The sequence below is a fragment of the Tyto alba genome, unplaced genomic scaffold, assembly GCF_018691265.1.
Source record: "Tyto alba isolate M040663 unplaced genomic scaffold, T.alba_DEE_v4.0 Super-Scaffold_26, whole genome shotgun sequence".
Classification (NCBI taxonomy): Eukaryota; Metazoa; Chordata; class Aves; order Strigiformes; family Tytonidae; genus Tyto; species Tyto alba.
This window is the reverse complement of record NW_024881300.1, coordinates 5,590,562-5,605,429: the sequence shown is the minus strand read 5'-3', so window position 1 is coordinate 5,605,429 and position 14,868 is coordinate 5,590,562. Positions and strand designations below refer to the sequence as shown.

Here is a 14,868-nt window from a genome sequence, read left to right as displayed (position 1 = left end):
AGGTCTGCTAGACAGAGGCCACAAGGAGAGGAGAAGCCCTGTCTGGGGAAGTCAAGTGTACATCACACATCCGATGCCAGCACTCTTCTGCGTGGCATTACAGTTGCTGCAGTGCCACCTACTAGGTATTCCCCTTTGGTAGGGTGGAGTTGGTGGACATGGTGAGGAAGGTCATTGATAATGAAGTATCTTTTGGGTGGATTTCTGTTTATTAATTCACCCACAGTAGAGATGAATATATTGGAGAAAAGAGTTTCTTGTGTCCTCTTGTCTTCCATTCTTTCCACCCAGAGCAGGAATGTTTCTGAGGTTTTGGGGCTTTGTTTTACAATCCATCCCCACGCTGTAGCTGAAGATACTGTGTAGCAGATCTTCATCCTTTCCCGTAGTTTTTCAGCTAAATAGTTTAGAAAGACTGATGTATATTTTTACAGATTTTAATTAATACAGTAGCCCCACAAAAAGTTGAAAATTTATTTTAATTTCTCTATAGTTAAGGCAAAGCAAAACAATATTTTAAAATAATTTTGTGGGGTTTTCGCTTATTTCTACAAATACGTGTGAAACATGTTGGTGTACCACTTGAAAACTTTACAGTTGGACTCCACCAGTGCTTTGGTTGTTTTTATCTCAACATTTGGAGGGTATTGACAATTTAAGTTTTTCTCGTATTTACCAGATTTACAATTTGAGTAATAATAGAAACTCTGACATTTTCAAGTTCATGCAACTGTCACTTAAACCACTTTAGTGTCACGTTCACTGATCTCTCTCTCACCTCTCTGTGGAACAGCAGGATGCACTCTGTGGGCCAGTGGTAAAAGATGGATTCTGCTATAGATTCACTCTGTAGAAGTACACACAAAGATAATACTGGCTGTTTTCAAGCTATCCTGATATGCCACCAGTGATGCCTCAGGATATTTTAGCAATGTCCTTATGTCCAGTGGGATAGCTGACTTTGGAGACATAAAGCTCTTGGGTCAGGGACTGTAAACTTTGGTTCTGTAGTAGGGGCCAAATGCATCAGTGACACAAGCCATTATCAACTTTTGTAAGAAGCAGACAGGAAAGATCCTTCTAGTGTGCCATCATGTATATTTGTACTTGAATATTTGTGCAGCTGATACATGGGAGCTTTTTGGATTAAAGTTTAACTGATGTTGCCTCAATCCCTTCCTAAATCTGGCATTCTCTTCTCAAGCTTCTTATCTGGAAACAAACTCATTTTGTTCCTTCTATAAATTCAGTCCTGGTCTCAGCCATTACTTACAGCTGGGCACACTCTAGTTACAGCACATGAAAGAACATCAGCAGTGACTTAATGTAAATGGGACAGACTCCTTGGGAATGCACTGGGGATTAGATGTTCAAAAGAATGAAGCACTGCTCCCTTTCCATCTGGCCACTTCATTTCACTGCCTATTTGGGACCAGTACTTCTCAAATCTGGTTTGCAAAGTCAAATATTAATATAATTTTTCATACTTCTATTTTTTCATTAAGATAAATAAAAGTTCACTTCTTGAAATAACGGGGGTGACTTTTGCAATCCTTTTTAGGGACTCTATCCCAATATCCTATCCATGTCCAAAGGTGAAGGTGAATGTGTATTTATAGCATCATTTTGAGTTTTTCCTTTAGAGTTTTTCTGTGCTTTACTGAGAAATTCAGTTTGATGAAACAGATATTTTTTTTCTTTTTGTGGCAACTTTGAAGTTACAGAACATCACATCTTGTTACTCCACATTGTATTATCTGATTTACAATGTCAGTAATTTAACCACCATTGTAAATGGATAAAAAAATTAAATCCAGTATCCCTTGCTAAATTTGACTTTGAGAAACTATATTCAGCCTATTTCATTCCTTCCATGGGTTCTTTTGGATGGCTTTTACTATTATGCTTACTAGCTCATGTCTATTGTGAATGGTTTCTGGAAAAGCATTTGAATTGAAATCTTGGCCTTATTGAAATCACTGGAAGTTTCAACTTTGACTTGAGTGCTATCAGGTTTTAATTGTGATGCATTAAGCAACAGAAGTAAATTTGTCATACCTGTCAATGAGATGCACTACTTAGAAAGAGAAAAGTCAGGGTTAACTTATTTGAGTAATTTTTCTCATGTATGTAATCTCATATTTTCTCTGTGCTTTGCATAAAAATTTGGGTAGCTGAGAACACACTTTATTCTCTTGTATATGCTCTGGCAACTAAGAATATCAGCTTGAAATGACATGGGATAATCCTAACACTGAGATTAGAGTAACTACACATAGTTTGCATAATAATTTCCAGGCAGAGGAAAGGTTTGAAGGACAGGGGTGAAAAAATCCAAACCTGCAAGCAAAGTTCTCTGTACCAGGTACCTGTATTATTAGGATTTGTGTTCACACAGCAGAGCTCTGTGTTGGAACAGTAAAAACCCATGTTTGAACAAACCCAAATTTGCAAAGTCATTGTGAATTTTAAGAATGGAACATGCTGTCTAAAGAAACTACTGTTGTTACTCTTACTCAGAACAGCATCCGTGTTAGCAGTATAATTTTAACCAATGTCAGTGTGGATTTAATGAATGCATTTGTCTTAGTAGGGTGATACAAACACTGTTTTTACCTGGGCCATTGTTTTAAAAGATACTCTGAAGTTCTGAATAACAGCTCAATCACCTTTACTTTAGCATGAACAGATGGAGAAAATAACTGCCGTATAATAGTCATTTCAGGAATGCTGGAATAAGCATCTGTGGGTGAGTGTGTACTTTAGTACATGCAGAGCAAATGTCCTGTCCTCCCTTTGTGACCATACCAGTGCATGGGGAATATGGTCAGACCCATGTTCCTTGACTTACCTTACGAATTTCCACATGATTTCCATTGGTCTTTGAACTTCCAGGCATAAGCAGCTAAATTAGTACCATCTAGAAAACAGACTATTCGTATCATCTCCTCACTCTTAACCTGCCTGTGCAGTCTGAGCCACAAATTGACCCCTATTGATCTGATTTGACTACAGTTCTGTGGAGTAGACAAACAGTGCAATAGAATCCAGGGACCCTAATTCAAGGCACCTTCTTTAGGTTCCTAGGTAATAATTCTTATTTGCATTAATCACATTCATCAGCAGAACCTCAGGCTGCCTCCTCACTTATATGCATTGCTGTTCCTGACAACAGAACAAAAAAGTATCTGCTCTGAAAAAAGAGTGTTTTAAGTATATTGATACTTCATAGTTGCAAAACTTAACTGTTAGAAAGAAAACTGTTTTTCAAATCAATGGCTCACACATTACTGTAAAATATATCGATTAAAAACAAAGCATAATGTTAGTCATTTAGTCAGTAGAGTGATGCAATACTGAAATAAATTTATCCTTTGACTTTTGCATTAACCTTTTATTGACTGCTTGCATACTCATAATTAACACACACTTTAGCTAGCTTGGTTAATTTTAGCATTGTGATCAGTGTCCTCTAATGTAGCTGATACCCTGATCATCAAAATGTCAGTGCAGCCCAAGGGACCATAGCCAGTCAACTTCTGTCTCAGTGAATGCACACCTGTCCATGGTGAAATTAGACACCTTCTCAGGGAAAGTGTCCTGTATTGTCATACAAATAGTCCTACAGTCATACAAATGTTTGTCATGACTTAGATGAACTTATATTAATATTCAGCTATTTGTAAATATTAATGAGAAAAGTCCATTTGGCAAAAATAGACACAAAGGGGATCAAAAATCTGTGAAGTTTACAAGGGACAGGTAGTGAGAATGTGCACTGCAACAATAACTAATTGCTCCTTTAAAATAGGCTTTTTAAATTGAAGCTGGAACAGTTATTGATTGTTTTAACAAGTAGGGACCGTGAAGTTTTGTGCATACTGCACATCGTTAGACAAATCATCATCCTTTCTATAATACGTTGGTGAACATGTATTATCAAGATATTGGAGATAAATTGCTCTGAAATACATCATGGCAAATTTTCTGTTCTGCTGCAAATAAGGTATGAAAGGTGCCTTGATTTGGCATCTGTTCTGTATCTCAAAGCATGTGTTATTTCCACTCTTAACACATTTTGTGCATACAATATACACAGATTAGACCTACTCTCTTTTCGAGATTTGACTTTATTAACTCAAATAGCAGGTTTTAATTGATATATAATACTTTAATTAACTTATAATATTATAAATCTTGGTACTTTCTCACTACCACCGTACTTTGATGTTTGCAGTGTTTCACATGCGAAGCCTCATAAATTCTTTTTTATCTGTGAAAAGATAGAATTTCTATTTATCCTGAATTATCATTGCTAACTTATGTTAGCTATCTTTCCCCAGCTACAAAGAAATTTTAAATAAATCTGTGCAGTTATTTAAGTGCCTTTGTTCTGCTTCACTTTAAAATGTTACTATCCTTTTGTAGGATATTCAGGTCTGTTACTCTGCTACAAATTAAAGACCATTGTAGGAACAATTTCTCCCACCGAAATTTATTAAAATCGATAGTAATATACTCATCTGGAAAGTACTTTTCTTTCACCCTAACTCTGAGTCAGAAAGCACATATTTGGATGACTGCATTCAAGCTTGTGGATGCCATTCAGGTGAATTGCTTAATGAACTGCCAGGCGCTACAGTGACTGCTTAGAGCCCAGCCCCATAGCTTTAAATATGAGAAACTTGGCTTGGCTTTGATGTCAGCAGATCTGGCACAGGGATTGTAATTTTGGTCAAAGTAGGTGACTCACAAAATGTAAAAATGTAACGTTTGCTGCTGTTCTTGATAGTAATAAAAAGCAAAGCAATATAAATCCTGTACAGAAAGACAAAGTAGATGTGGGATTGCAGAATTTGGAATGTTATGGCATTGCTTTCCCCTTTTTTATAATTTTGCAGTACACTGATGCATTTCTGTCATCAGACTTGCACAAGAAGTCTGAGGACCTGACACACTTCCATCCCTCTAATCGCTCACGTGGAGTGTGATATGGCTAAAACTTCCCAAGTGCATGATTGCCTGGAAGTTAAGGCACATGCTTAGTTGAGGGATGACCTTTCAAAGATGGCTCTGCTGATAAGAAAAATAGAAAAGGGAGAGTAGCAACTAGAATAGTTGCTCATGGTCTGTCCAGTCACAGCATCGCTGCAACTGCTGCCACATTTACAGCAACACAAATGCCCAGACCCCAAATGTGAAAGAACAGCTGGTCAATCCATTTGTATGAGAGAACGGGGAAAAAAAAGAGATGTGAAAGGTAAAAAAAGGGCTCCAAAATGGTGAAGAAGCTAAAAGTTGGTATGTTTTTCCTCTCAGTGAAAACTGCGTTGTTCATAGCAGATGTGTGAGAGAGAGAATGTTTATTATTATTATAAGTTGAGTTTTGCAGACCACATAACATGCCTGCAGTATTTACTGGCTGAGCTTCTTGATTTGTCAGCTGCAATAATCTCTACATGGTTAATTTATCCACTTTTAGATTGAAATGCTTAAACTGGAATATCTTATACTACCCAGCAAATTAAGCGTATTATTTTGTGCCAAGACGGAAAATAAAGCAAGATTTTAAAAGCCTTATAGAGTTATGCTGTAATTAGTTTCAGCTTCCCCTGCATATTAATTTTCTCCTGTTCCTTTATATAATTTGGAAAATGTCTTCAGAACATGACGGCACAATCAGTTAAGTACCTCTCAGAACTCATACACTAAACTGCATTTGCTCTAACAACTATTATAAAGCAGCCGGCAAAACAAATCCTCTGTTATTCTGTACAGTGCAGCTTATCAATGCAAACAGTTTAATATTTATGCTAAGAGGATTGTCACAAGTAGCTTCTGTTCCTTTAATTCTTGTTTTAAATAAATAATGAGAACATTTAAACACATTACTCTTCCCAGGGCCCTGAGGTCGGCTAATCTTATTATTTATGAAGTGATGTGCTACATAATAGTACTTAGTGCATGTTAACAGATGCTATTATCAGGGACTGATGTGGAGAGCTGAAGATATATTGGAATGTTACGTGTTAATACTGTCCTTGTAGTGTAATGTACGATGGATTGAGTGCCCAGGATGCTGGTGCGGCAATTAACCACACACCAACATGGGTGTAAAGCTGAAGTATGTTTTCTCATGGGGATTACACTGCTATTAATAATTCCCAAGAGAAGACGACATCTTTCATTTGGAAACAGTCTCTTCCAGAAGGCCGACCGTGTAGACAAGGAAGTTGAATGTGTCTATATTTATAGAGTTCGTTTTACAGAGATGAAAGACACATATATGTTTAAATCAACTTTTAAATTGTGAGAACAATTATGTGCTTTATAGAACATGAATTTTTAAAAATGTCTTACAAGAGATGAAAGTGTATTTCTACAATTTGCTTGTTATCTCTTTGAAGAACTACGTAGACCTGCAGTATACACCAAAATTATAGTCATGCTTAGCATTTTCTTTGTCTTGCACCATTGCAAACATTAACCAATTAATGAGCAACATGCAAATTGTTTGAGGGGCGGGTAGAAGAGAGGGGGAGGAACCCTGCTTGAACTATGACAATTTTTTCATGCAGCATGTTGTATTACAGCCTAATCTTAACAGATGTGATGGTTGCCACTTATAAAACTTTCCTCTGTGGGCTGCGGTTCAGTTGAATATTATAATTAGACTTCACTAGTATTGATGAATAATCCATTTAATAAAAAACACTGTAATTTAAACATTTTCTCTGGGGACTAACATACACTAACCTCTTAATTTAATTTTATTGAAGTTTTGCCCACCTATTCATCATTGGAAGTTGTTATTAACCTTCATTTCCATTTATCTTTATAGAATTTTCTCTTTTTATATTGCCCTTTTTAGAGCTAAGCAGGTTGATACACTTGTAAATCTCCAGAATCTACAAAGCTAGTCCGGCTTCTTTAATATTGTTTAATCTATCCCCCCTGACCTTAATGCTGTAAATTCAGTTTAATCTTTCTCAATAATCTAGTAATACATTGGAAACTGGCAAACATTTAAATCTGATAATGGTTTAATCACATACTTTAAATAACAGCTGAGATAATGAAAAAATAATTCACCATGTAAAGGTACACTAACTGAGTTTTCTCTGTGATTGGCTTTTTGAGAAATCCCTATAGAAAATACAAAGCCTACAACAGAAATCAACTTCACTGGAAATGAACAATCCATTTGTTCAGAAGATGTTGTATTTCTTTTTTATTATCATCTTTCTCTTTAAATTAATGCACAATTATATCCTCGCTGAGTGTTCAGTTTCTTGATACAGTTTTACTTAAGTAGTTCATCTGCTTACCTTTCTTTTCAGATGCCAGTCAGAAGCAGCAGAGAGCTTGCCAGAAGACCAGAAACCAGAATGCCATCCCTTCTGGACAGATGATGAATGTAATATGCCTCTGCCATATGATCTTGAAGAAGTAATTGCTAATCTACAAAATCTTGTTCAGTGGGTGGAATAACAAGTGACCTTCCAGCCTAGAATTATTGATGCTCGTCATTTGAAGAGAAGCCTGTTAGTTTAACATAAATCTTTTCAGCTTCATGATTCTTTGGTCGTGTGTCATTTTATGTGTCAATGCAGATTTTACCACTCTTTACGCAGTATCTTAGTTACTGTCTCATAATAAAAAAGACCAGGCCTCAAACCTACAGAAACAGGTGGCTTTTAAGTCCAGAACACCAGCCTCAGTTCTTTCCTCCTTAACTCTAATTCCCATTGACACTACAGCCCATCGGTACTTGTGTTTCCACAGATTTCTTTGACATCTAAATTTCATCTTCCATGAGTGCCCAGAACTACCTTTGCCTTGGCAGGTTGGAGCAACACGAGCCATAGCTCACACGTGACAAAGGAGAATCCATGATCTGGGTATCCTAAGGAGAGGCCAGCTTGGGGTGAGCCTGCTGGACATCTTCAGAATAGAGGTGTGACTTCTTCATCTACTAACATAGGCAGAGGTGCAGGAGATGATGGAGAAAGTCCTTTATGCGGTGGCCTTTTGTTAGAGCATTTTTTCAGATGAGGAACTCTGGAGGAGCATCCTGACATAGCAAGACTTTCTTGCTGGTTTTCATGATGGCAATTGAGTAGTACTAGGAGAGATTTACAGTGTGAATCTACACCTCCTGGGCTCCCTGAAGCTCATAATTCAGTTCCTAACCATTACTTTGTTTCTGCATGTTGTGAATCCTATTCTGAGGCCCGGTTTCCCAGTGTGTTGTCTAAAGAGCTGATGGACCTAATCAGGGGTTTCCACTTGGGGTGTCAGGTCCCCTGACAGATTAGATTTAGATTGTGTGATACTGGGCATTGCAGCATCTGTGTTGATCTAATGAGATCTATGAGAACAAAACTAGAAGCCTATGAGAAATTAAGGTATTTGTGATCTGCTTTGTAGTAATGTACTATAAAAAGAACAATTCTGTATTGGACGATACAGAATTCTCCTGAGTGAGAGAGAGAATTTTTGTTTGGTTAAGTTGCTGTTTTAACTCAAACTGGTGTACACCTTTTCCTTCGCCATAAAAAGCAGAAGAAAATCATATTACAGTGAAACAGCACTCAGTCTGTATTACCACCACAAAAGCAACAAGTAAGACTCAAAGTTTGACATTGCCACCAAGAAATGAATACACCTCCTGTGTTAATCTTCTGTTTAAAATCACTGTTGGGGCCAGGCTTACCCAGAGCATACCAGTATACTGTATTGGCAAAGCACTCTGTGTGCGGATGAGGCTTGTACTGCCGAAAATTGTATTTTTGACAGTACAACATATGCCAGACCTCCCTGGAGCTAAAGAAGCTGTGCCAGCAAAAATTCAGTTTTAGTGGTACAAAACTGTGTCCACACCTACCGGCTTTTGCCAGGACAATTATATCAAGTAGAGATTGTACTTCTTAACGCCTTTGACATAGCTATGCCAGCAAAAGTGTAAAGACCTGCATCAAGCGTTTTCATTGTAGTCCTGGACTTCTGCAAAAACTGTTAGCCACCATGTAGACTGTAAAGACTGTCTGAAGAAGAAATTACTATTTAAAGTAGGTTTGATTATATTATAACCTTGATCCATACATTTACCTTTTGTCTCTTGTGCCACAGATGTCTTAACATTTGGAAATGCTATGTTAGGGGCATAGCATTTTTTTTCCTGCAGTAGCTAAAGCTGGCTTTACTAGTGGGCAAATACCATATATTTGGATTAATGCCACACTAAATACTGTTTACTTGGAAATCACTTAAAGAGAAGCTACCTGAAGATGTGGGAATTCTGCTTTTGAAAAGGTAGTTCTCACAGAAACAGGTATTACTTTGGAAATGAGCAAGATTAATTCAAACAAGCTAATGATGTAACACTGTTAACACAGTGTTTGAGGGGATTGTTTGTTTATGCTGTTACTTTATGATTATTTTGTGTTTAATTAAGCACTGCTAGAAGCACCAGGGATCACAGTATTGAAATGAATCTGACAGCCATAGAGGGTAGAGAAGGCACATCAGTGTTGTAGTTTGTAGCTGAAGTGGAGCCATAGCTATTAAAAAATGATTGGCAAATAATTATTTCCAGCAGTAGTGAAAAGAACCCACTGGGATCTTTCTTGTATTAGGAGAGTGCTGGCAGCAATAATAGAATTTTTAAAAATACATGATTCTAGGTCTTGGGTATGCTGAAGATTTAGGCTAGTGAATTAGCTGGACTAGTACTAGCCTCAGTGCAGTCAGATAGCACTCATTTAAGCCATGGATGGCAATGACATAGACAAACGAACACCTCTGGATTGGATAAGACCCGAGATTCACTGGCAAAATACCAATAATCAAGTGGTTAAAGAGGATTAATGCTCTGTGTTGCACTCCGGTCTCACATCATCTAAATCAGTTTAACTTGATTGAGTTCAGTTGAAATATAGAAGTATAAGAAGATTTCATATCTCCAGAGCCCACAAGAGTTGATAACAAAAACATGAGTAAGGTGGTTGGAACTGTTTGAAGCATGTAGTAATGCCAAAAGGAGAACATGTTTGAAGGTGAATACCTGCAAAAGACCTGAGAGATCAAGTATAAATTTTTGCTGTGTTTGGATTACATACTAGAATCAGACAAATACTTCAAAGTTTTCTTTATTTTATGCAAATAGTTAAGATTTAGCTTATGTTGCAATGATACCTTAGCAATCCGTTTCTATTCCAGCATTAGACAACCTGTTTCCATTTTGGATGAGCTGAAAGACACAGCCTGTAATGGATGCTCTGTGTATAACAGCCATTTGCCAAGTCTGGATGCTCTAGAGCCATGAGGACCAAGGTCAGTTTTTCAGGGAAGAGGTGAGAACATAAATTAGCTTCTAACACTAGATTCAGTGATTCTCTTTAAATGGTGAAGTTCATGACTTTGCTTACATTTACTTTTCATCAGCCATGAAAGAATTAAGGTAAAATAGTTCATTTGCACGTGTGCGTCAGTCTAAATGGATTACAGAAGATACAGATCTGTTTGCCTGTCTGCACTTGCCTTTAGACAATATTCATCAATTTTACAAAAGCTACTGACTAAACATGGAACCAATACAACTGAAATGCTCGAGGCAAGGGCTTTCTTTAGAAAATCTGATACAGAGTTGGTTTTACACTGATAGAAGGAGAATGTTGGCAGAAAATGAAAAACTTTTATTGTTTCTGTAATTTGGGGATGAAAGGTAAAGGCCTTTTTTAAGTATTTGATAGAAAACTGATGTGTTATGCAATGTAATTAGAAATGTTTTTATAATGCTTTATTCACATCTCTGTATATGAAAATATTTTATCCTGTAAGTCCTTTCTTCTTTTTAAAAGGTTATGTAAATAAAAAACACTAATCTCGATACAGACGATTTTAAAGGCCTCATGCTTATGCTCTCAGCTTTACAGCAGATTCTGATGATCTAAAGTGTAAATAAGAATGCCAGGGGTAATCACCAACTGGAAACTGTCCAGGATGGGTAACATGCAACATAATAAATATCCAAATCTGTTGTCTTATTATCATCCAGATATAGTTTTAGTTTCACTGGTAATGATGCAAGATGCACTTTAAAATCATGCTGGACTTCTTAATTCTGTGGGTCAGATTCAAGGATTCCAGTGCTATAACAGGAAAAAAGAAATTAAAGGAATACTAAAATCCATCATGAAAGATGGCTAAAGTATTGTCATGTGTTAAGAGTGAGCATTGCTCCTTTCTCAGTTACAGTAGTGCCATTCCGTTAGTCCTGTGTCCTGCAGTGGAATTTGGGCTAGTGTAACAGAGATTAAACTAGCCCAGAACCTGATGTCTGAGCTGGGATGAGAGGAGGGGAAGAGAGATGAGATGCACATGAGATGCAAGGGATGTGCTTTCTCAAGGCCACAGCTTTATTAACTGAACTCATATGGGAGTCATTGAGCAGTAACTTGTACAGTGCAGGTCAGGCTCTCTCCTTTAATTGTTGCCACCTGGTGCAGATTTAATGTTGGCTCCTTAACCCCCCTCATGCCCCTGACAGCTGGTCCTCAGCTTTTTGCTAGGGGCTGATCACTGTCTTCTTGGACCAAAATTACAGAGTTGGGAAGTGTGGTTGTTCCACTGTAGCAACAGGCATGAGAAACCCTGATCCCCAGCTTCAACTTCCACCTCTGTCCTACTACACCTCCATGGACTGAGTACCTCCACTCAACATCTGTTTCCTGTTTGAGATTCAAGTTGCTTCAGCTCATCATCTGAACTATCCCACAGGGATGGTGAGCTGCTATGGGGAAGGGTCAGAGAAACAAACAGAATGCTGGTTGCAGTGAGGTTCCTTGTCCAAAAAGACAACCACTGCACTCCCCACAGCAGAATGAAGAGCTCAGCCCTACACTAATCTAGCATTACAGGGTGGGAGCTGTTAGACAGTGATGAAAGACTCAGGCAAAAACCAGCACCAGCACCATCCCATGTTTCTGAGGACTGCCAACGTGGCCTGCTTCTGGCTGTCACCTCACCCCACCTGCAAGGGCAGAGGCAATCCTGAATAGAACCACTGTTCTCTTTCCAGTCCAAACTGAGACTCATCACCTCCAGTGTGGCTGGGCTAGCATCTTAATTTACATTCGTCTGTCTCCTTCACCTTAGCCTGGGGGCTTTCATTGAACAAGAGAAGATAATTTATACAATTGCAAGAAGACTGCAGTTAGTAAGGCTGCAGAACTGGCTGAATAACATGTCAAATAAAAGCCAATAAATAACAGATAAAATTTTCACATTAAAATGCTGATGTTTAGGTGTGAGCACTTCACACATGACATGAAAACTATGGTTTGTCTTCTTGTTGCTTTGGAGATAGCATTCATAATTCATATGATAGAAAAGGACATGCTATGCTATGGTTTACATCCTCTAGTACTCCATTGATTTTACAGTGTTTGTCCATGATGAATCAGAATTTGGTCACAAAAGTTGTTCTCCTCCCCCGCCGTATCGTCAAATACTTGCTTTCGTGCCAACACATCTTGGTCTGATTAGTCCCCTTGATTAGAGGCTAAAGTAAAAAGTCAGGTGTATAGGATTCCCATTATCCTTTATTTCACTGCTTCTAAGAACAGGTCAGATAGAGTTATTTCAGTGAAAATGTGAACAATCAACTTCTGTTTACCATTAACCTTCAGTTTTCTTTTCTTAAAATCAAATCAGGGCTTGGTAGGCAGTTATTTTCATACATGTCCCTTGATCAGTGGAACAATCTGTCAAAAGCCATTAAAGCCTCTATTAGGTTGAATTGCATTCAAAGCTAAACTATCCAATCATTTAAAGGGCTGTGATGATTGTTTTTAATATAGTATACATTGATTTCTCTCTCTGAGTAGTAACACAACTTTGAAACTAAGCATGTATGACTAGGGCTTTTGCTATCCAGCATGTCCTGAGAAGCTTGGTTTTGTGTGGAAGATGAATATCTACATAAAAAAAGGAAAAAATGAATGCAGAGAAATCACCTGTATATTCTCAGATGCTTTTCCTCCATTTTTTCATATTTCATTATATCCATTAAGGTGTAACATATATGGAATGGGAAGAAATTTTCCAAGGTCCTTTGCTCAAATGCTTGAGTGAAAAATTCAACATCTAATTGTAGTAATATTTTAAAGTGGCTTTTTATCTTAAGATCTCAGGATGCTTTACACAGAGAAACTGAGGCAGAGGTCAAAAGTGCAGCTGTGTTCTGACTGCTAATGCTGGAACTGAGCATACGTAATCCTCCATCACTGACTGGCATGTCTCGATTACTTCCAGTTAATCAGCTCAATTTACAGATTAAAAATGGTCTCATAGAATGTTTTTTCTCCAGAGATATATCAGCAAGTGGAGCTGGATTCTGTCCTCCTCATGTCATATTTAACATATTTTTAAATTGCCTAACATACAATAATACATCTCATGTAATAAAGATCTTTCAGGCCTCCTAATGTTTGATCAAACATTCCAGTGAATTTTAGATACATTCCAAGTCCCTGAGCTCTCAATGGGAAAGGTACATTATATTGGAACTACTGAATCATTCCATGGAGAATATGCAGATATGCAGTATATAATACTATATAATATAATCCACACTCTTTTAGCTCAATTTTAAGTATGTCCACTGCACACCTGACAAGGTGATATAACTGCTGTACTAGGAAATTCTTAAGAAAATACCCTGTTGGTATTTGGGTGCTGTTTATCAAGGTGAAGATGCATTGCTGGAACAAACTGGAATGCTGGTTTATGCACCTGTTAGTGGTTCTGTCTGGTTCCTATTTGGTAGTCTGGTAGTACTTTACTGAGAGCACTACTTTTCTAGTTATTTTGATGAACATCCCAATAATTTATTACCCAAACATTATCAAAGCATTCCACAATTCTTTCATTGCTGTTCTTTCTCTTCTATCCACTGATGCACGTTCTTTCCCTTTTGTCTCAGTATTAACAGTAATGTAATTAACAAGTTGTGTTCTTTGTTAGGCTGACAGGACTTTAAAGTGAAAAAACTTTAAAAATATGTATCAGATAGCATTTTCTCAAGTGCATTTATTTTCAAAGCAGTTTATTAGGATATTTGTGCTCCTTGATATTTTTAATGCTACATGTAATTTTTATTAAGGACTGTTTATATAACACTGTGAGATACATGGTGTTATTTATGTTTGTATTATGTATTTGCTAATTTACCAACATTTATAAAATAAACCACTCAAAGAATCTGTTTGTCTATCATTTATCCTCCAGAAAGTATAAGGTCTTGTCTTCAATACCTTGTCATTGCAGTGCATGGAAGAAGAGGAGGGTATTTTTCACACTGTCTAACTTCAGGTGTCCTACATGAGAAAATTAATTTCTGTAAGCTTCCTATATGCTGAATGGTGAGAGGTAGGCTTCTTCAAAGCAGCAGACTCAAAGATGCTCTGAATCTACTCTGCAGTAGGGCATCTCTCTCTACCTGAACTGTATTGCAAGTCCAAGTTAGGCGGCACAGTTATCCTCATCTACTTATGCTGACAATTTAATAATGGTAAATAGATAAAAGAGATAATGGAAAATTTGTTGAAATATTTTAAATTAATAAAATTAAATTATGGTTATATTGCAAATCTTCTAGTAAGGAAGGCAGATTATTTTCTGTTACTTTGGTAAGACTCATAATGTAAATGGACATGACTGACTTCTATCCTCTGTAATAGTGTTTCCTTCAGCAAAAATTTATGACTCTGCTACTAGGTTTAGAAGATATTCTTCTGGCTGTGCAACCTCACACTTCCCATATTTGACACAAACTCTTACATTATGCAAGTAGTACGAACTCAG

General features: G+C 37.3%; 1 protein-coding gene across 2 annotated transcripts in view; it reads left to right on the top strand.

The window, feature by feature from the left end:
• The window catches only part of FTO (FTO alpha-ketoglutarate dependent dioxygenase), a 257,897-nt gene extending 243,709 nt beyond the window's left edge, over positions 1-14,188 (top strand). The window contains exons 9-10 of one of the 2 annotated variants that reach the window (XM_042797500.1): positions 7,341-7,417; positions 7,847-14,188. In XM_042797500.1, the coding sequence (XP_042653434.1) occupies positions 7,341-7,417; positions 7,847-7,896 (127 nt within the window). In that variant the 3' untranslated portion in view covers positions 7,897-14,188. Of the gene's footprint in view, positions 1-7,340; positions 7,684-7,846 lie in introns of those variants that run through there. The other variant, XM_042797499.1, reaches the window with a different exon arrangement.
• Positions 14,189-14,868: the final 680 nt, after the last annotated feature.